The following is a 23,430-nucleotide window of genomic DNA, read 5'->3' on the forward strand; positions in this document are numbered from 1 at the left end:
TCGATTCCCACGGGGGACCAGTACGGAGAAACATGTATGAAATGTATGCATTCACTACTGTAAGTCGCTCTGGATAAGAGCGTCTGCTAAATGACTAAAATGTAAAATGAATCAGATGAAGATGGAGATAAAAAAAAAAAAAAGGGGAGATGAGGAGTAGAACACTGGGGTCAAGGACAAACAGGGTGAGATTTTTACATTTTAGTCATTTAGCAGACACTCTTGATGTCCACCAGGCAGAGTTCTGGAGGTGAAATAGAAGTGATGAGACAGATTTAATTGAGGTGGAAGGTGTGGTGAGGAGCCCGAGCCTTGCATCGATCGACATGGTTATTATAAAGATGAGTTTGGCCCAGTGGGAGTGAGATTCTTGGAGAAAGTGGATCCAGGCCTTTTGGCTGATTCATATGTGGTATCAGGTTGGGTGGAAAATATGTTGGATACTGTTAAATCGATGAAGGTAACCCGAAGTGAACTTGTGATTTTGTTTGTGTTTCTTCCGCCCAGAGGGAGCGAGTGCTCCGCGCCACGCAACTCGGGTCAAGATCCGTTTCTTGATTTACTTTTAGGAACAGGGCACTATTGAAAGGAGTGATTTATGTGGAGGTGGAGCAATTGAAGTTGAAAATTCCTGGCGTTTGTGATGCCAACAGTGGTGTCACAGTCTGTCCTTTTGAGTTTTGAGTCTTTACCCCCGACAAAGTCATGTTAGGATATATCAGTTATCCTATCAGAGCTTTTGTGCTGAATCCACTGCGGTGTTTCAGGTGTCACATTTATGGTCATGTTGCAGCAGTGTGTACGAGCAGCGGGAGATTCCAAGATGTGGGAAGTGTGCGTAGTTTCGGTGGATAAAGTATGTGTGTGTCAACTGTAGGGGTGTCCATGTTGCTGGGGATCAGAAGTGTCTGGTGAGAGAGAGGCAGGTTGAGGTGGCTAGAGTCAGAGTAGTGCAGAAGGTAGTTGGGTCAAGGGTGATAGCAGATTTGTGGCAGCAACAACAACAAAAAACGCCACCTGCTGGACAAGACAGGTTTTGGGCCCAGTTGTCCTTCTGGCTTTGCCTCTTCCTCACGTACGTCCACCTGCCACGGCCCGTGGTAAAAGTAAAACACGGACTGGATTTCAAAAACACGGATTAGAAGTGTCACTGACCAAACTCCAACTTTATTGATTGGCAGCATTATTTATCAATGAATATGCAAAGAGAAGGGAACGGAACATTGCCGCTACCACGCTTGTATCCAATAATCCATGATTTATGGACGACAGGAGGAGTGATACTGCCACCAAAGACTGAAGGTAATGGTCAAAACACGGAAATGTAAAGCCCCTTTACTATTATGATTGTCATATAAGTGTATATCAAATCATTTTTGTTGTTGCATAAATCCGTTATTATAAAGTGAACATTTTTTGCTCTCTTGGAGAAGAAGAAGAGGGCAACTAGCTTTGTCACGGGAAATTAGGCAAGTAGCTAGGAAAGGAAAGGAAAGGAATTGAACGGAGGGTCTATCTGCGTTGTTTTTTTTTGTAGGTGACCCAGGAACTGCGTTTCTTCTCTATCCTGGGGTGCGTATATTCATTACGCCGCAAAATGTTTCATAAACACAAGAAAACTAAACGAAACGGGGAGGGTCCTTACCTGAAGTCGTCCAATAGAAAATGGGCTTGCTCTGTTTGTGTCGGTAAACGGTTTCCGTAATGAATTCCGCCCCTTGTCCTGTGCTCTTCGGTAGGATATGGAAACATGGCGAGCGTCGAAATAGCAGCGGAACACGAACGCATCCTACGGGAGATAGAAAGCACAGACACGAACTGTATCGGACCGACACTCCGGTAAGAATGAGTCCGGTACTCGGGACGTATTCTTGCATGCTTTGTGTAAATAGCTTCTTTTTTTTTAAAACGTTACCGGGGGAATAGTTGAAAGCGACTAAGAGTCCATCTCTTTCTTCGGCTAGCTAACGTGAAGTTAGCAACTCCTTCGAGTCCAGATTTTTGCTAGCCGGTTCAAACTTGTTGAAGAAGCTAGCACTGTAGCTAGTTATGTTGACAAGCTAACCACAAACACAATTGTTATTCTGGCCCAAGTTTAAATTACAGTGATTTATGAATATATATATATGTTTTCAGTTCATATTTTCCAAAAATAGAGAGTAACACTGACAAGTTTGTCATCCGATTAGCTGTGCTAACTACCCTAACTAGCTAGCAGGTAGCTAACGTCAGTTAGCCAAAGTGATTTTTATTAACGGTTGACGAACTGCCCCCCCCCCCCCCAAAAAAACATCTTCTAACACGCTACAAGTAAGTTATTATTAGTGTTTTTAGGGAGTATCAAAATGAAAATGTGTTTTTGGTGTTTGACTTTATATTCCATGTCATGGAAAAGCTTTTCGGGTTTTTTATTTCACGAGGATTTACCATTGTTGAGGTACAGTATTTCATTTTTCATGTGGCTGACTGGTCAACCATAATCCCTAGTCAGTAATGGCACCAGATCACCTGTCTGGGTTCTTAAATTCAACACTTTTTCGTTGTTGGTCCAATATCTCATATTGTTGTGACATTTTCAGGGCTGATGTAGAAGACCGAGCTGATTTTTCAAATACAAGTACAATTTATGAAATGCAATATTATGCAAATGAGACACTACGGAATACATAATTACATTCATTTAAGACCAATAATTTCAGGGTGGGGTGGTCATATTATTATTAACAACTCTTTATGGTTTATACTATACTGAGCCGTTTCATTGTAATTTAAGAAATTGTTTCAAACTACTTTATGCAAATGACCTATGCAAATTAGTTTGTGAATTGCAACGTTCCAATCGCTTCCTCACATGCACCATAGCCTCTCTCACACACACACACACACACACACACACACACACACACACACACACACACACACACACTTCTCAAAAAGTCTGAACTGTAACACAGAAGGCTACACTACTAGTCTAATAACATAGCTTACTTCTAATGTGCCTGGTAAGCTGCCTGCTAGCTGCAAAGCAAGATGGATGTGACACATTTTCAATTCACTGGTATTTAGCTTTATATATTTTTTGAATCAGACTGTAGCCACTGAATTCTGGTAGTTTACACTTGAAATAATAAAACGAGAATTCACAAAAGTTCGCTGCTGGCGTATTACAGTCATTTCAGAGTAGCGCTGCCTCTCACCCAGAACGTTACCTCAGCGAACAGCGTCAAGCCAACAAACACTCCCTCACACAGCTAGCATCTCGTCATGGAAACGGATGACGACTCGTGAATTTAGACCAGTCCCTGACAACCCACCAGAATGTAACTACGAAGCTCTACTTTGTAACCTGCCATGTTTTTTTTCTTCATGTCTTTGAAAACATCTGAATGACAGAAGCGAAGGAAAAACACATCTACCATCCCACTACCACTACCAGATTAGAGCCATAATGGAGACTAGACATCTACCATCCCACTACCACTACCAGATTAGAGCCATAATGGAGACTAGACATCTACCACCCCACTATCAGATTAGAGCCATAATGGAGACTAGACATCTATCACCCCACTACCACTATCAGATTAGGGCCATAAGGAGACTAGACATCTATCACCCCACTACCACTATCAGATTAGAGCCATAAGGGAGACTAGACATCTATCACCCCACTACCACTATCAGATTATGGCCATAATGGAAACTAGACATCTACCACCCCACTATCAGATTAGAGCCATAATGGAGACTAGACATCTACCACTATCAGATTAGAGCCATAAGGGAGACTAGACATCTACCACCCCACTACCACTATCAGATTAGAGCCATAAGGGAGACTAGACATCTATCACCCCACTACCACTATCAGATTAGGGCCATAATGGAGACTAGACATCTACCACTATCAGATTAGAGCCATACGGGAGACTAGACATCTACCACCCCACTACCACTATCAGATTAGGGAGGCAATGTAGCCTGTTTTTTGTCCCCCCACTGTGGTTCTGAAATCACCATCACCCACTAATTAACTTAATTAATTAACTTGACATTTTAGCAGATTGTGTGAACTAGTAATGTGTACTAGTTCTATGTGTACTAGGGTGTCTGTAGCCTTTTAGCACTGGGATGCAGTGCCTTAGACCGCTGCGCCACTCGGGCGGGCAAATGTTTGACAATCCCACCGGTGTGTCTGAGCATTTTTAAACATTTGAATTTGGGAACGCTTGTGAATCGTTATATCCCTACCAGTCATTTAACTTTGTGTCATTACATTGTCATTAAGTATGGTAATCGCTGGCTCGTCATAGCTATGATGTCAAGAGAATCTTGAGCTCTGTATAGGCGCGTGTGTGTGTGTGTGTGTGTGTGTGTGTGTGTGTGTGTGTGTGTGTGTGTGTGTGTGTGTGTGTGTGTGTGTGTGTGTGTGTGTGTTCATTGTCACACAGTATTGTGCTGCAGTGCCACTTTATTTTCCAGTACACCCCCCCAGTTGATCCACGGACCAAGCTCTCAAGATAACTATCACTCAGAACACAATGACGATCCAAAACACAGGTTTCAGACAGTGTCATGTACCACTGAACTACAATCCAGTGTTTTACTAACTCTACTCAAAGCTATGATTCTTTTTTTTTTTACATATAATCAACTAGGAGTGCCACTCCCTGTGTGAGTCACCTGGCTACATAGCTACAGTTGCACAATGCTGTTTTGACTATGTGCTTGCTCTGGGGAAACTGTGAGGTCATTTTGGATCCTTGACCCAACAGGGAGTGGTGGGAATGGATCTGTAATGCCAGCTTCACATCCCCACGTTTGTGAATGAGGTTATGATGTTGTTGTTGCATACGATCCTCAGTCGTTGCACTTTGTTGTTGTTTCCATGGGGAAGTATAGTCGTCTAGGCAATTGGTCGTTTCCTGAAGGCTTTGCTCGTCGTACATTCCTTTATGACTATCGTATCATGTTGTCTTGAAGGAGGTGTGTGACCGCTAGGTGTGTTGTCTGTCTCTCTGTGTGTGTGTGTGTGTGTGTGTGTGTGTGTGTGTGTGTGTGTGTGTGTGTGTGTGTGTGTGTGTGTGTGTGTGTGAGGGGTACAATGCTAGCTAGATGCAGGTCTAGGCTGGTAGCTACATTCCTCTGAGTCTTACTGACAAGCTAGTTATTGTGAACCAATAGAGCCAAATCAATGACTGGTGTGGGTCTGCTCTGGTGTGGGTCTGCTGTGGTGTGGGTGTGGTGTGGACTGCTGTGGTGTGGACTGCTGTGGTGTGGACTGGTCCGGTGTGGGTCTGTGTACCTGTGTGTGTGATTCTAACATTCCGGGGTGAGGAAGAGTGAAGCACAGGTCGGAGCCTTCCTCATCCTCTACCTGAGGAATCTGGAACAAACACTCCCACGACCAGGAGGGCCAGGAGGAGGGGATGTTGGGGAGAGATTCTCACCCCCTCGCCCCTCTCAACCCTCTCGCCCCTCTCTGCTTTATTGGCATGAGAAACATATGTTAACATTGCCAAAGCAAGTGAAATAGAAAATAAACAATAAAAAATTAACAGCAAACATTACACTCACAAAAGTTCCAAAACAATAAATACATTTCAAATGTCATATTAAAAAAGGAAAAATAAATAAACATAAATATGGGTTGTATTTACAATTGTGTTTGTTCTTCACTGGTTGACCTTTTCTTGTGGCAACACGTCACAAATCTTGCTGCTGTGATGGCACAATGTGATATTTCACCCAATAGATATGGGAGTTTATCAAAATTGGGTTTGTTTTGGAATTCGTTGTGGATCTGTGTAATCTGAGGGAAATATGTGTCTCTAACATGGTCATACATTTGGCAGGAGGTTAGGAAGTGCAGCTCAGTTTCCACCTCATTTTGTGGGCAGTGTGCACATAGCCTGTCTTCTCTTGAGAGCCAGGTCTGCCTACAGCGACCTTTCTCAATAGCAAGGCTATGCTCACTGAGTCTGTACATAGTCAAAGCTTTCCTTAAGTTTGAGTCAGTCACCGTGGTCAGGTATTCTGCCACTGTGTACTCTCTGTTTAGGACCAAATAGCATTCTAGTTTACTGAGGTTTTTAGTTGATCTTTTCCAATGTGTCAAGTAATTATATTTTAGTTTTCTCATGATTTGGTTGGGTCTAATTGTGTTGCTGTCCTGGGGTTCTGTGGGGTCTGTTTGTGTTTGTGAACAGAGCCCCAGGACCAGCTTGCTTAGGGGACTCTTCTCCAGGTTCATCTCTCTGTAGGTGATGGCTTTGTTATGGAAGGTTTGGGAATCACTTACTTTTAGGTGGTTGTAAAATTTAACGTCTCTTCTGGATTTTGATAATTAGCAGGTATCTGCCTAATTCTGCTCTGCATGCATTATTTGGTGTTTTACGTTGTACACTGAGGATATTTTTGCAGAATTCTGCATGCAGTCTCAATTTGGTGTTTGTCCCATTTTGTGAATTCTTGGTTGGTGAGCGGACCACAGACCTCACAACCATAAAGGGCAATGGGTTCTATAACTGATTCAAGTATTTTTTGCCAGATCCTAATTGGTATGTTGAATTGTATGTTCCTTTTGATGGCATAGAAAGCCCTTCTTGCCTTGTCTCTCAGATCGTTCACAGCTTTGTGGAAGTTACCTGTGGCGCTGATGTTTAGTCCAAGGTATGTATAGTTTTTGTGTGCTCTAGGGCAACGGTGTCTAGATGGAATTTATATTTGTTGTCTTGGCAACTGGACCTTTTTTGGAACACCATTATTTTGTTCTCTGAGATTTACTGTCAGGGCCCAGGACTGACAGAATCTGTGCAGAAGATCTAGGTGCTGCTGTAGGCCCACCTTGGTTGGGGACAGAAGCAGCAGATCATCAGTAAACAGTAGACATTTGACTTTGACAGGGTGAGGCCTGTCAGGGTGAGGCCGGGTGCTGCAGACTTTTTCTAGTGCCCTCACCAATTCGTTGATATATTTGTTAGAGGGTGTGGAAAGAGTTTTTTTTTGTTGCCTATTTTAACCACACAGTTGTTGTTTGTGTACATGGATTTTATAATGTCGTGTGTTTTTCCCCCAACACCACTTTCCATCAATTTGTATAGCAGACCCTCATGCTAAATTGAGTCAAAAGCTTTTTTGAAATCAACAAAGCATGAGAAGACTTTGCCTTTGTTTTGGTTTGTTTGTTTGTTAATTAGTGTATGCAGGTTGAATACGTGGTCTGTCGTACGGTAATTTGGTAAAAAGCCAATTTGACATTTGCTCTGTACATAGTTTTCACTGAGGAAATGTACAATTCTGCTGTTAATGATAATGCAGAGGATTTTCCCAAGGTTGCTGTTGATGCATATCCCACTGTATTTATTGGGTTGAAATGTGTCTCCACTTTTGTGGATTGGGGTGATCAGTCCTTGGTTCTAAATATTGGGGAAGATGCCAGAGCTAAGGTAGTCTTTAATAGTTGATTCTAAGACATGTTATTGACCAGGTATATGTTTTTGCTGTTTGTTCTTTGTCATAGAGCCAAAAAGATTGGAGAAGTGGTTGATCCATACATCTGCGTTTTGGATAGATTTGTTTAGTGTTTTCCAATTTTCCCAGAAGTGGTTAGATTCTATGGATTCTTCAACTACATTGAGCTGATTTCTGACGTGCTGTTCCTTCTTTTTCCCCAGTGTATTTCTGTATTGTTTTAGTGATTCACCATAGTGAAGGCGTAGACTCAGGTTTTCTGGGTCTCTATGTCTTTGGTTGGATAGGTTTCTCAATTTCTTTCTTAGGGTTTTTTCATTCTTCATCAAACCATTTGTCTTTGTTGTTCATTTTCAAAGGTTTTCTGCTTGAATTTTAAAAATGTCATTGGGAAGCTGAAATGTCAGATATAATGTTTAGGCTTTCTACTGCCAAGTTTACACGTTTGTCCAGGAAATTGTCTAGAAGGGATTTAATGTTTTGCCTAATTTCTTTTTGGTAGGTTTCTACTCTCTCTCTTTGCTCATGGTCAGAGCAGAAGCTCTTAGCTCTTTGTAGTTTTGAGCAATTAGCCTGCACACAATACCATTGAGGAAGCCTTCACAAATAACCTTCTACACACAGACTACACAGTGTCAGGGCCAAACACAGGAGTCAACCTCTCAGGTAGTTTGTGTTCTAATGAGTTTATTCTGAATTAAACAGCCGTCAGTCCTTTCTATTGTGGAGCGGTGAGAACTAAAGACCTGTCTTTCTCCCTACGGCCCCGGTCGTGTGTCCCTCCCTACGGCCCCGGTCGTGTGTCCCTCCCTACGGCCCCGGTCGTGTGTCCCTCCCTACGGCCCCGGTCGTGTGTCCCTCCCTACGGCCCCGGTCGTGTGTCCCTCCCTACGGCCCCGGTCGTGTGTCCCTCCCTACGGCCCCGGTCGTGTGTCCCTCCCTACGGCCCCGGTCGTGTGTCCCTCCCTACGGCCCCGGTCGTGTGTCCCTCCCTACGGCCCCGGTCGTGTGTCCCTCCCTACGGCCCCGGTCGTGTGTCCCTCCCTACGGCCCCGGTCGTGTGTCCCTCCCTACGGCCCCGGTCGTGTGTCCCTCCCTACGGCCCCGGTCGTGTGTCCCTCCCTACGGCCCCGGTCGTGTGTCCCTCCCTACGGCCCCGGTCGTGTGTCCCTCCCTACGGCCCCGGTCGTGTGTCTCTCCCTACGGCCCCGGTCGTGTGTCTCTCCCTACGGCCCCGGTCGTGTGTCTCTCCCTACGGCCCCGGTCGTGTGTCTCTCCCTACGGCCCCGGTCGTGTGTCCCTCCCTACGGCCCCGGTCGTGTGTCTCCCCCTACGGCCCCGGTCGTGTGTCTCCCCCTACGGCCCCGGTCGTGTGTCTCCCCCTACGGCCCCGGTCGTGTTGTGTTCCTCCCTCCCAAACACACAGACATCAGTATGGGTGTATTGGTCTGAATGTGGTTGAACAGTAGTCTGTAATATACATAGTGATTACAGGCCAGTGAGGCTATATGATTATTCTGTTGTCTAGCTATGCTAGTTTCTTTCACTGGGCCTACCTACCACTGTCTCCCATACACACTATAGACAACAACACGTACAGACTGCTCTGACTCTGGTAAAGCCCTCAGGACTTTTTATAGGGCTGAGCTTCCAAGTTTGTGAGCATGAATAAAGGCTATAAATGGTATGTGTTGGTCTGAGTACAGAAGGATGACTCAGGAGAGTGTGTGTGTGTGTAGTACCCTTGTGGTGAGCCACTCCCCTGCCCTGCTCCCTTCCACTAGCACAACCCTGTTGACACACACACACAGCTGTTGAGAGGTGCATAGTGGGGGTGAAGCCTTATAGACAAACCCCAGTTAGATAGCTGCACGAAAGTCAAAAGCTTTTAAACCTTTTTGTGAAGTCACACTGACACACACTGCTGGTGTTAGTGATGTCACAATAATCACTCAGCAGTTTCTGATGATGTCATAATGATAGCTCTGCAGTTTGATGTCATAATGATGGCTCTGCAGTTTGATGGCATAATGATGGCTCTGCAGTTTGATGGCATAATGATAGCTCTGCAGTTTGATGTCAGAATGATGGCTCTGCAGTTTGATGTCAGAATGATGGCTCTGCAGTTTGATGTCAGAATGATAGCTCTGCAGTTTGATGTCATAATGATGGCTCTGCAGTTTGATGTCATAATGATGGCTCTGCAGTTTGATGGCATAATGATGGCTCTGCAGTTTGATGGCATAATGATGGCTCTGCAGTTTGATGGCATAATGATGGCTCAGCAGTTTGATGGCATAATGATGGCTCTGCAGTTTGATGGCATAATGATGGCTCTGCAGTTTGATGGCATAATGATGGCTCTGCAGTTTGATGGCATAATGATGGCTCTGCAGTTTGATGGCATAATGATGGCTCTGCAGTTTGATGGCATAATGATGGCTCTGCAGTTTGATGGCATAATGATGGCTCTGCAGTTTGTGATGGCATAATGATGGCTCTGCAGTTTGTGATGGCATAATGATGGCTCTGCAGTTTGTTATGTCAGAATGATGGCTCTGCAGTTTGTTATGTCAGAATGATAGCTCTGCAGTTTGTGATGTCAGAATGATGGCTCTGCAGTTTGTGATGTCAGAATGATGGCTCTGCAGTTTGTGATGTCAGAATGATGGCTCTGCAGTTTGTGATGTCAGAATGATGGCTCTGCAGTTTGATGGCATAATGATAGCTCTAACATCAAGGCGGTGACCCGATCCTGTAGGTTCATGCTCTACAACATTCGCAGAGTACGACCCTGCCTCACACAGGAAGCGGCGCAGGTCCTAATCCAGGCACTTGTCATCTCCCGTCTGGATTACTGCAACTCGCTGTTGGCTGGGCTCCCTGCCTGTGCCATTAAACCCCTACAACTCATCCAGAACGCCGCATCCCGTCTGATGTTCAACCTTCCCAAGTTCTCTCACGTCACCCCGCTCCTCCGCTCTCTCCACTGGCTTCCAGTTGAAGCTCGCATCTGCTACAAGACCATGGTGCTTGCCTACGGAGCTGTGAGGGGAACGGCACCTCCGTACCTTCAGGCTCTGATCAGGCCCTACACCCAAACAAGGGCACTGCGTTCATCCACCTCTGGCCTGCTGGCCTCCCTACCTCTGTGGAAGCACAGTTCCCGCTCAGCCCAGTCAAAACTGTTCGCTGCTATGGCACCCCAATGGTGGAACAAGCTCCCTCACGACGCCAGGACAGCGGAGTCAATCACCACCTTCCGGAGACACCTGAAACCCCACCTCTTTAAGGAATACCTAGGATAGGATAAAGTAATCCTTCTAACCCCCCCCCCCCCTAAAATATTTAGATGCACTATTGTAAAGTGGTTGTTCCACTGGATATCATAAGGTGAATGCACCAATTTGTAAGTCGCTCTGGATAAGAGCGTCTGCTAAATGACTTAAATGTAAATGCAGTTTGATGGCATAATGATGGCTCTGCAGTTTGATGGCATAATGATGGCTCTGCAGTTTGATGGCATAATGATGGCTCTGCAGTTTGATGGCATAATGATGGCTCTGCAGTTTGATGGCATAATGATGGCTCTGCAGTTTGTTACGCCGCAAAGGTGGCTCGGCATTGAAGCCGAGCTAAGTAATCCGGATCACCAGCTCGCGTCCGACAGATCCCGTCTAGATTGCTATCATTCCTCGCCAAACCGACGTTGGACCCTGTTCTGCCTTGCACAGCCTAGGACGACCCGGCGGCCACGCTGTCATCTGACCAAAGACCCCCATTCTATCTGTGTATTGTAACTCTACAGCTAATTGTCTTTTCTCTCTTGCATTGGCATGATGTGTAATGTGTAGCTCCTTAGGTTAACGTTATGTAACTGCATCATTTTAACGCTAAAGATGCACTATGCAGAAATCTATCCGCAATTTCCTGGCTGCTAAAATTCTAATAGTTCGCCAAATTTCAGTTTATGTTACAAAATAAGCAGGTACAGTGTAGAGAATCATTGTACCGTCTAAACCGCTGTGACATATCTTTTCCATAACCCAAAAAAATGTTGTTTTCAGCTGTTTTGAAACTGGTGTACAAAAATGAAAGTAAAATATGAAGAAAAAAAAACGTAAAGATTCAGCCATTTTGAATTGAATATTGTTTCTGAGCATCTCTGAGCGATGTTCTATCAGTTCTCGGGGTTTATGTTTCCATGTGTGTCTCTGAGCTGTTGGCGTTCAAACAGACAGAGATCCAGCCGGTATGACGTAGCACAGTGATAAAGTCTCTCTCACTACCCTGGAAGTTAATAATAGGACTTTTAGATGGTGAAAACGTCTATCGTTCATGTCAGATTTTAAACACCGTCTGATGTCATAACGCAGCTGGCTGTCTTCTCTTGAATGATCCATTGATCATATTTTTTTTAGGGATATTCCTACCTGGAGTAAATGTAATTGAACAGAGGATCAAACACATATCTCGTATCTGTCTGCGTCTTCAGTCCAGGGTGCATTGCATGGTGCTGCTGTGAATGACTCTACAAGGCACATAGATCTGCAGTTTAAACATTGGGAGATTGTACACTCCTAAATTGATAGTCCAGTTTTTTTATTTTTTAGGTGCTTTTATAGTTAACTACTGTAGCTACTTCACGTGCTGATATTGACTTTGACCTTATTGTGTGTAGCTACCCAGCTAGCTAGGCCATAGAGAGAACATTGCATTGTGGGTGTTGTAGTCGACTTGAGCTGCAAAAGATTTCCACAACGATTTTCACATTCACAATGCTTCCTCCATTCTTTCTCAGTGTGCACCTGCGTGATACTGTTACGTATAATATTGAGTGTGTAAATGCTGCTCCATCCAAATGTAATAATATTGTCCTCTAACAATCGGCTAGTAAACAACCTAGTGAAATCCAGATTTTTCTCCTGTGTCGGTCATGTGACTTCATTCATCCTGCAACCATTTTGATTCATGTTACTTTTTCTATTATTCAACTTTTTGTATTTGACCTGTTGTGTTTCTCTGATTAAAAGATGAGCTCTAGAAAACACGACCAATTCTCACATCTGATATGAGGCTGATCAGACATATGTAAAGATGAATAAATTATGGCTTTTCTTATTGTTAAGAGAAGTCCTATGTCTGGTCTTTTTTAGAATGCCATTGTTGTCCAATAATGGCCTGGTCCCCTTTATTCATAACACATTTTAATTGTTGTTATAGATTCATTTGTAGCTAAACTCTTGTGGTCAAGTACTTTTACAAATAATTGTTCCTAGACAGTGAATCCATTAGATTCTAGAGCACGGCCCCATGGGGGTGTCCCATGATGCTCTCTGATCCGTATCTCCTGGACTCTGCCTCCTCCGGCTCCTATCACTTCATTCCTCCCTCCATCCCTACCCCCTTTTTGTCTCTCTCGCTCTCTCTCTTTTCCCCCCCTCGCGCTCTCTCTTTTTCCCCCCTCGCGCTCTCTCTTTGCCCCTCCCTGTTTGTCTGTTATCTCCATCTGCAGGAATGTGTTTTGGTGCTTCATTATGTATATAAACAAATACTCCGTTTGGTTATTTTGTTGCGTGTCTGTATTCCCAGTCATGTGAAATCCATAGATTAGGGCCTAATTAATTAATTTAAATTGACTGATTTCCTTATATGAACTGTAATTCATTAAACTGCGTTTTTGTTCACTATAAGTAGTACAGAGCTGTGAGGCTGTTCTCTGATGTATTCCATTTAAACCACATGATTGTTATTGTCATTAAACTCCGCTTTATTCTCACCGTTGCAGTAGTGAGGTAACAGGGATACTACGTGTTGTCGTCGTTGCAGTAGTGAGGTAACAGGGATACTACGTGTCGTCGTCGTTGCAGTAGTGAGGTAACAGGGATACTACGTGTCGTTGCAGTAGTGAGGTAACAGGGATACTACGTGGTGTTGCAGTAGTGAGGTAACAGGGATACTACGCGTCGTTGCAGTAGTGAGGTAACAGGGATACTACGTGTTCTTGCAGTAGTGGGGTAACAGGGATACTACGTGTCGTTGCAGTAGTGAGGTAACAGGGATACTACGTGTCGTTGCAGTAGTGAGGTAACGGGGATACTACGTGTTGTCGCAGTAGTGAGGTAACGGGGATACTACGTGTTGTCGCAGTAGTGAGGTAACGGGGATACTACGTGTCGTCGCAGTAGTGAGGTAACAGGGATACTACGTGTTGTTGCAGTAGTGGGGTAACGGGGATACTACGTGTCGTTGCAGTAGTGGGGTAACGGGATACTACGTGTCGTTGCAGTAGTGGGGTAACAGGGATAATACGTGTTGTTGCAGTAGTGGGGTAACAGGGATACTACGTGTTGCAGTAGTGGGGTAACGGGGATACTACGTGTTGCAGTAGTGGGGTAACGGGGATACTACGTGTTGCAGTAGTGAGGTAACAGGGATACTACGTGTCGTTGCAGTAGTGGGGTAACAGGGATACTACGTGTCGCACTAGTGGGGTAACGGGGATACTACGTGTTCTTGCAGTAGTGGGGTAACAGGGATACTACGTGTTCTTGCAGTAGTGGGGTAACGGGGATACTACGTGTCGTTGCAGTAGTGAGGTAACGGGGATACTACGTGTTGTTGCAGTAGTGGGGTAACGGGGATACTACGTGTTGTTGCAGTAGTGGGGTAACGGGGATACTACGTGTCGTTGCAGTAGTGAGGTAACGGGGATACTACGTGTTGTCGTCGTTGCAGTAGTGAGGTAACGGGGATACTACGTGTTGTCGTCGTTGCAGTAGTGGGGTAACGGGGATACTACGTGTCGTTGCAGTAGTGAGGTAACGGGGATACTACGTGTTGTCGTCGTTGCAGTAGTGAGGTAACAGGGATACTACGTGTCGTTGCAGTAGTGGGGTAACAGGGATACTACGTGTTGCAGTAGTGGGGTAACAGGGATACTACGTGTTGCAGTAGTGGGGTAACAGGGATACTACGTGTCGTTGCAGTAGTGAGGTAACAGGGATACTACGTGTTGCAGTAGTGGGGTAACAGGGATACTACGTGTCGTTGCAGTAGTGGGGTAACAGGGATACTACGTGTTGCAGTAGTGAGGTAACAGGGATACTACGTGTTGCAGTAGTGAGGTAACAGGGATACTACGTGTTGTTGCAGTAGTGAGGTAACAGGGATACTACGTGTCGTTGCAGTAGTGGGGTAACAGGGATACTACGTGTTGCAGTAGTGAGGTAACAGGGATACTACGTGTTCTTGCAGTAGTGGGGTAACGGGGATACTACGTGTCGTTGCAGTAGTGAGGTAACGGGGATACTACGTGTTGTTGCAGTAGTGGGGTAACAGGGATACTACGTGTTGTTGCAGTAGTGGGGTAACGGGGATACTACGTGTCGTTGCAGTAGTGAGGTAACGGGGATACTACGTGTTGTCGTCGTTGCAGTAGTGAGGTAACGGGGATACTACGTGTTGTCGTCGTTGCAGTAGTGGGGTAACGGGGATACTACGTGTCGTTGCAGTAGTGAGGTAACGGGGATACTACGTGTTGTCGTCGTTGCAGTAGTGAGGTAACGGGGATACTACGTGTTGTCGTCGTTGCAGTAGTGGGGTAACGGGGATACTACGTGTCGTTGCAGTAGTGAGGTAACGGGGATACTACGTGTTGTCGTCGTTGCAGTAGTGAGGTAACAGGGATACTACGTGTCGTTGCAGTAGTGGGGTAACAGGGATACTACGTGTTGCAGTAGTGAGGTAACAGGGATACTACGTGTCGTTGCAGTAGTGGGGTAACAGGGATACTACGTGTTGCAGTAGTGAGGTAACAGGGATACTACGTGTTGCAGTAGTGAGGTAACAGGGATACTACGTGTCGCACTAGTGGGGTAACGGGGATACTACGTGTCGCACTAGTGGGGTAACAGGGATACTACGTGTCGTTGCAGTAGTGGGGTAACGGGGATACTACGTGTCGTTGCAGTAGTGAGGTAACAGGGATCCTACGTGTCGTTGCAGTAGTGGGGTAACAGGGATACTACGTGTCGTTGCAGTAGTGGGGTAACGGGGATACTACGTGTCGTTGCAGTAGTGGGGTAACAGGGATACTACGTGTCGTTGCAGTAGTGGGGTAACAGGGATACTACGTGTCGTTGCAGTAGTGGGGTAACAGGGATACTACGTGTCGTTGCAGTAGTGGGGTAACAGGGATACTACGTGTTGCAGTAGTGAGGTAACAGGGATACTACGTGTTGTCGTCGTTGCAGTAGTGGGGTAACAGGGATACTACGTGTTGCAGTAGTGAGGTAACAGGGATACTACGTGGTGTTGCAGTAGTGGGGTAACAGGGATACTACGTGGTGTTGCAGTAGTGGGGTAACAGGGATACTACGTGGTGTTGCAGTAGTGGGGTAACAGGGATACTACGTGGTGTTGCAGTAGTGGGGTAACAGGGATACTACGTGTTGCAGTAGTGAGGTAACAGGGATACTACGTGTTGTTGCAGTAGTGAGGTAACAGGGATACTACGTGTCGTTGCAGTAGTGGGGTAACAGGGATACTACGTGGTGTTGCAGTAGTGGGGTAACGGGGATACTACGTGTTGCAGTAGTGGGGTAACAGGGATACTACGTGTCGTTGCAGTAGTGAGGTAACGGGGATACTACGTGTTGTCGTCGTTGCAGTAGTGGGGTAACAGGGATACTACGTGTCGTTGCAGTAGTGAGGTAACAGGGATACTACTTGTTGTCGTCGTTGCAGTAGTGAGGTAACAGGGATACTACGTGTTGCAGTAGTGGGGTAACAGGGATACTACGTGTTGCAGTAGTGAGGTAACAGGGATACTACGTGTCGTTGCAGTAGTGGGGTAACAGGGATACTACGTGTCGTTGCAGTAGTGAGGTAACGGGGATACTACGTGTCGTTGCAGTAGTGAGGTAACGGGGATACTACGTGTTGTCGTCGTTGCAGTAGTGGGGTAACAGGGATACTACGTGTCGTTGCAGTAGTGAGGTAACAGGGATACTACGTGGTGTTGCAGTAGTGGGGTAACAGGGATACTACGTGTTGCAGTAGTGGGGTAACAGGGATACTACGTGTCGTTGCAGTAGTGGGGTAACAGGGATACTACGTGTCGTTGCAGTAGTGAGGTAACGGGGATACTACGTGTTGTCGTCGTTGCAGTAGTGGGGTAACAGGGATACTACGTGTCGTTGCAGTAGTGAGGTAACAGGGATACTACTTGTTGTCGTCGTTGCAGTAGTGAGGTAACAGGGATACTACGTGTTGCAGTAGTGGGGTAACAGGGATACTACGTGTTGCAGTAGTGAGGTAACAGGGATACTACGTGTCGTTGCAGTAGTGGGGTAACAGGGATACTACGTGTCGTTGCAGTAGTGAGGTAACGGGGATACTACGTGTCGTTGCAGTAGTGAGGTAACAGGGATACTACGTGTTCTTGCAGTAGTGGGGTAACAGGGATACTACGTGTCGTTGCAGTAGTGGGGTAACGGGGATACTACGTGTTCTTGCAGTAGTGGGGTAACGGGGATACTACGTGTTCTTGCAGTAGTGGGGTAACAGGGATACTACGTGTTGTTGCAGTAGTGAGGTAACCGGGATACTACATGTTCTCGCAGTAGTGGGGTAACAGGGATACTACGTGTCGTTGCAGTAGTGGGGTAACAGGGATACTACGTGTCGTTGCAGTAGTGAGGTAACAGGGATACTACGTGTCGTTGCAGTAGTGGGGTAACAGGGATACTACGTGTTGCAGTAGTGGGGTAACAGGGATACTACGTGTCGTTGCAGTAGTGGGGTAACAGGGATACTACGTGTTGCAGTAGTGGGGTAACAGGGATACTACGTGTTCTTGCAGTAGTGGGGTAACGGGGATACTACGTGTCGTTGCAGTAGTGAGGTAACGGGGATACTACGTGTTCTTGCAGTAGTGGGGTAACAGGGATACTACGTGTTGTTGCAGTAGTGAGGTAACAGGGATACTACATGTTCTCGCAGTAGTGGGGTAACAGGGATACTACGTGTTCTTGCAGTAGTGAGGTAACGGGGATACTACGTGTTGCAGTAGTGAGGTAACGGGGATACTACGTGTTGTCGTCGTTGCAGTAGTGGGGTAACGGGGATACTACGTGTCGTTGCAGTAGTGGGGTAACAGGGATACTACGTGTTGCAGTAGTGGGGTAACGGGGATACTACGTGTTGTCGTCGTTGCAGTAGTGGGGTAACAGGGATACTACGTGTTGCAGTAGTGGGGTAACGGGGATACTACGTGTTGTCGTCGTTGCAGTAGTGGGGTAACAGGGATACTACGTGTTGCAGTAGTGGGGTAACGGGGATACTACGTGTTGTCGTCGTTGCAGTAGTGGGGTAACGGGGATACTACGTGTTGTTGTCGTTGCAGTAGTGGGGTAACAGGGATACTACGTGTCGTTGCAGTAGTGGGGTAACAGGGATACTACGTGTCGTTGCAGTAGTGGGGTAACAGGGATACTACGTGTCGTTGCAGTAGTGAGGTAACAGCGATACGTGTTCTTGTCATTGTGAGCACTGCTTGTTTCTGCCTTCTATTTCATGTCAACATAGCTACTCCCCTCTAACACTGTACTGTGCAGTGCCAGGCACCAAGCTATCTATGAGCGAATGCATGCACGTGTTTACATGCTCTCTCTCTTTGTGTGTGTGTGTGTGTGTGTGTTTCACTAGCAAGTGTTATGAAATGTGAGATGCAACGTTTATGTGTTGAAATGTAGTTTTTTCTATATATATATATTTCGTTTTTTAAATTTAACTTTTAACTAGGCTTGTCAGTTAAGAACAAATTCTTGTTTACAATGACGGCCTATCGGGGAACAGTGGGTTAAACTGCCTTGTTCAGGGGCAGAACGACAGATTTTTACCTTGTCAGCTCGGGGGGGATTCAATCTAGCACCCTTTCAGTTACTGGCCCAACGCTCTAACCACTAGGCTACCTGCCGCCCCAAAATGAACGGAGACATAAAAGTCTTGCATGTGTGCCATATGTGGACAGGATAGGAATAACTTGTGGGACTTTTTATTTTGACAAGATAAGCAGAGAGGAAGTGGGTTTGGGAAGTCTGTTTTAATAATTCGATCATTTTAGATATTTTGTCTCATATTCCCTCCTGTCCTAATGACCAACCGTCCTGGCCACCGGCATTATACGTTTAAATGGAATTGTATTTAACTTCTGGTGTCCCACGGACTGTGTTCTGTTCAACCCAATACAGTAGAAAGCAACGCAAGTGTATGTAAATACACACACGTTGCTAAGAGCAGCCAGCGCTGGGTAGGCTGGGCTACCGCCAGCGCTGGGTAGGCTGGGCTACCGCCAGCGCTGGGTAGGCTGGGCTACAGCCAGCGCTGGGTAGGCTGGACGGGCTACAGCCAGCGCTGGGTAGGCTGGACGGGCTACAGCCAGCGCTGGGTAGGCTGGACGGGCTACAGCCAGCGCTGGGTAGGCTGGACGGGCTACAGCCAGCGCTGGGTAGGCTGGACGGGCTACAGCCAGCGCTGGGTAGGCTGGACGGGCTACAGCCAGCGCTGGGTAGGCTGGACGGGCTACAGCCAGCGCTGGGTAGGCTGGACGGGCTACAGCCAGCGCTGGGTAGGCTGGACGGGCTACAGCCAGCGCTGGGTAGGCTGGACGGGCTACAGCCAGCGCTGGGTAGGCTGGACGGGCTACAGCCAGCGCTGGGTAGGCTGGACGGGCTACAGCCAGCGCTGGGTAGGCTGGACGGGCTACAGCCAGCGCTGGGTAGGCTGGACGGGCTACAGCCAGCAGGATCAAAGCACTGTGGAGAACAATATGTGTCGTGTCTGAGTACGAGTGCTGATTTTGCATCAGTTTTGCTTTACAGATCACAATAAGTAAGACTACTTGGACAGGAGGGCAACTGATCCTAGATCAGCACTCAATACTATTGAGGTCACGATGATCAAATCTGTACAGTGCCTTGCTCAGGGTAAGACCTTACCCAAGTGCAATGTAAAGTCTGGCCTGGAGTAGAGCCTTCAACTGGAGTGGAGCAGCGATGATGTCATCGTGTGGGTCTAGCAGTAGGAGATGAATGGAATGCTGACTCTGGTTTGTCTCATCTCTGCCTCGTCTTGTCTCCAGGGATAATTAACTAATTTGGGCTAGGGTCTGGGGTGGCAGGTAGCCTAGTGGTTAGAGCGTTGGGCCCAGTAACCTGAAAGGTTGCAAGATCGAATCCCCGAGCTGACAAGGTAAAGATCTGTCGTTCTGCCCCTGAACAAGGCAGTTAAACCTGTTCCTAGGCCGTCATTGTAAATAAGAGTTTGTTCTTAACTGACTTGCCTGGTTAAATAAAGGTTAAATAAAGGTAGACAAAGGGTTTGCAGTAGTAGGTCTACTGGTAGTCGTTTAACTAGAGTACTGTGTTTTCCCCATTTGCTTAGAGGAAGCCAGCCTTTCTACTTTACCTTTCTCCCTGTTTGTCCAGGGTTAGGTGCTATTTGATTCTGAAGTGTACTGGGGAACACACACACACACACACACACACACCTTCTGATACTGTACAAAAGGTACTGCATTTAGAATTGCCTTTGTGTGTAGTGTAGGAGGAAGTTGTCATGTCGTCAAACCCTCTCCATTGTACTCGTCGGGCATTTCCTCAACCACAGGAAGGGGGTGTGTTACAACCAGTGTTTTATTTTTGCTGTGGGGTTCCCGGGGGCATGCACCCCCGTGAGATTTAGTGTTTTATTTGTAGAACGACTGTTAAGTTTGCTTCTGGTGTCTTTTTAAAAGGACATTCTACTCCCAAATGATTTAAACATTTAGCCGAAAATATTAGAGGCCGTCTTGGCCACATCATTTAGCTGTTTTATAGCTAATTTCATGCAATTTCTACTCGTTTTGTAATGGGTCAAAGGGAAAATGTAATTTAAAAAATATATTTTTAAGTTCCAATAACATCCATTTTTCTCTATCATATTTCTGGGTAACAATTAAGTACCTTACTGTGATTGTTTTCAATTAAAATGGTCAAAAAGAAACAAAAATAGCTTCTTAGCAAAGAGAAATTTCTCAAGCAATAATTCATCTGGAACTGTCTGGGAGAGGGGAGGGGAAAACTCTGTGCCATTGGAGGCTCTTCCTCAGAGGGGGGGAGTAACATCCTCTGTGAATTAAATAAAAAGAAAAATAGTGAAACTTTAAGAAATAAGTTATACTTTTTAGATATAAATGTATTAAATAATAAATATATTCACGTCAACAAATAATTGATTAAAACACACTGTTTTGCAATGGTCTACAGTAGCCTCAGCAGCACTCTGTAAGGTAGCACCATGGTGTAGCCGGAGGACAGCTAGTTTCTGTCTTCCTCTGGGTACATTGACTTCAATACAAAACCTCAGAGGTTCATGGTTCTCACCCGCTTCCGTAGAATTACACAATAATTCTGTAGGTTGGAGGACGTCCTCCGGAAGTCATCAAAATATCAGAGCTCTTGCAGCATGAACTGACATGTGTCCACCCAATCAAAGGATCAGATAATGAATCTAGTACTAAAAGCATAAGCTACAGCTAGGTAGCACCACATAAAATGTGTTGAGTAGTTTATTCAAAGAGAGAGAAAGACAATAGTTGATCCGTTTTGAACAAATGTATTTATTTTAAAAATAAGGAAACGCAGCAGAGATTTAGTTGTATTCTTTTTATATTCAGTTTCACGTAAGCTAATGCAGCTTATTTGCCCTACTCAACAACCTGACTCAGAGAGGAAGTATGTTTGTTAGCTAGCTGGCTAAGGCTATCCAACACTCCAACTCTTCCAAGTCATGGTAAGCATTCGGTTTTATCAATGTCTTGCCACTGGGGCCCGCCTGTGTAACTACTAAACTTCTTGCTGAACACTACTACACCATTTGGATTGTGGGTTTACTAATGAGTTAGTTCTGGTAGCTATGTTGACTATGACGTTAGCTAATATGGTGATCAATGATGTAGGGTGTGTTTAGCGGTTATGGTATGAAGGTTTGGCTTGGAATTGTTTTTTTTCCCCCCCCACCTGGTCATAGACAGCTGTTGTGTTGTGCACTGAAGTCTTCAAGTGAAAGGAAAATGAGGAGAGCAGGTAGATGTGATGATGCTGTTTGTATGTGGCTGCTATGAAAGTGAACTGTGTGTGCAGGTGATCAGGGGTGTATTCATTCGGCCAATTCTATTGCAAAATGTTTCTTAAACGGGACCAAACGGGAATCGACCTACCTGAATTTGTCCAATGAACTCTAGTTTTAGTTCCAAAACGTAACATTTTGCAACGGTTTGGACTAATGATTACACCCTAGATCAGCTAGATGCAGGCAAAAGTGTGCAAGGCTGTATTGAATGTGTCACTGTCTGTCACCTCGATTACTCCCAAGTTCTCTCTACCATGTGCACCAGAGATGAAACGGTATGAACATTTCATATCACGATTATAGTGACCAAAATGATCACTGTTATCAGTATTATCGCGATATTGTTCAAATGTGCTGGAAATGTTGAAAACGTACTGATACACTGAAATTATTTCACCAAGTTTTATATTGAAAACCAACAAACAACAAATACCCTTTTCATCTCCTTGGTCTGGGATGGCTCTGTATCTCTTTCCACCAGAACATCACGGGTGATGTGGTCCAGGACAGGCTTGATGGCTGACAGTGTCTCTGAGGCAAGTGCATCTGTAAACTCGCTCAGAGGTTCAAGGAGTTGGCACAGTTGCTCCCATGACACCTTATGTCGGCATCCTTGGTCATCAGATGCCATGTTCCTCTTTCTCCAGCCTGTGTCGCACAGACTGGCTGCTGTTGGCTGAGGAAACGCTCAAGCATCTTGTGTGTAGATCCCCCCCCTCCCATCGGGTCACCACATCATGGATCAGAGCCTTCTGTGGCATGTTGAGGGCAGCTTGCTTTTCTCTCAGTTCTCTCCTTCTCCTCCAGCTCCGTGAGAAGCCTTGGACCAGATGACGGCAGGCCTTGACTGCTGTGTCAACTCTCTGAATTTTCAGAGCCCTTTTGAGATGGCCAGGTTCAAATGATGGCCGAAAGCACCCAAGTCACAGATCTGGGAACTCTTCAAAAGCCTTCATCATGTTTCTTGCGTTGTCTGTGGTTATGCAGACCAGGTCTTTCTTGTTGAGCACCCGCTCTTCCAGCATATTCTCAAAAAAACTCTCTGATGTTATGAGAGGAGCGATCTTCTGGGAAGAACTGTGTTTCCAGGCAGTTTGATTCCAGTTGCCAGTCTGGGGTGAGGTAATTGATAGTGAAGCTGATGTAGGGTTAACCACCCCAAGCTTTCACTGGTCCAGAGGTCAGTAGTTGCAGTAAACCATGTTCCTTTGAGCCAAACTTTTCCCAACATCAACTTTAACCTGGTTGTACAGGTTTGGGATTTCAGGCTTAGGGAAAATAATGTTTGTGATGGCCACTTTGTAGTGAGGCACGGCAACCTTCATCAGCCTCAGAAAGCCAGGCTCTCTCAACGATATGAAATTGCATCGTGTCCTTTGCGATGTCATATGAAAGGGCTGCGGTGAGGTCTTGCATGTGTTGATGTGGGTGCCTAAGCAGCCTGCCTTTTTTAAATGCTTGCTGGAGTTTCTGTGTCACAACTGTAGAGGAGGGACCAGTAGCATCACTGGGTTTGCAAGCTGCACGCCCACTCTGTAGACAAGGGAATAGTAAATGTATTATTGGTGTTACATTATAATTATTATACACACACACACACACACACACACGCAATCTATCTTCTGTGTTGCATTTGACTATATGCAATGACCCCCATGTACAATTTACATAAATACAATTGAGTCTTAAGAAGACAGTGATAGTAATTACAATGAGCCTTGAGTCTTGTGCGGGAGTCTTGTGCGGGAGTCTTGGTTTACCGTGAAACCGGTAACCGTTTCA

The 23,430-nt window shown here is 45.7% G+C and overlaps 1 protein-coding gene across 3 annotated transcripts in view; it reads left to right on the plus strand.

The window, feature by feature from the left end:
• The first annotated feature begins 1,183 nt into the window (after nucleotides 1–1,183).
• Nucleotides 1,184–23,430, plus strand: part of exoc6b (exocyst complex component 6B) — a 171,569-nt gene continuing 149,322 nt past the window's right edge. The window contains exon 1 of one of the 3 annotated variants that reach the window (XM_082965346.1): nucleotides 1,184–1,302. Coding sequence is in view for 2 of the 3 variants with exons in the window: in XM_045701642.2 (XP_045557598.1) it covers nucleotides 1,751–1,839 (89 nt within the window). In the remaining variant the exon portion in view is untranslated. Of the gene's footprint in view, nucleotides 1,303–1,614; nucleotides 1,840–23,430 lie in introns of those variants that run through there. The other 2 variants (XM_045701642.2, XM_045701644.2) reach the window with 2 other exon arrangements.

This window comes from Salmo salar, chromosome 18 (genome assembly GCF_965601325.2).
Source record: "Salmo salar chromosome 18, fSalSal1, whole genome shotgun sequence".
Lineage (NCBI taxonomy): Eukaryota > Metazoa > Chordata > Actinopteri > Salmoniformes > Salmonidae > Salmo > Salmo salar.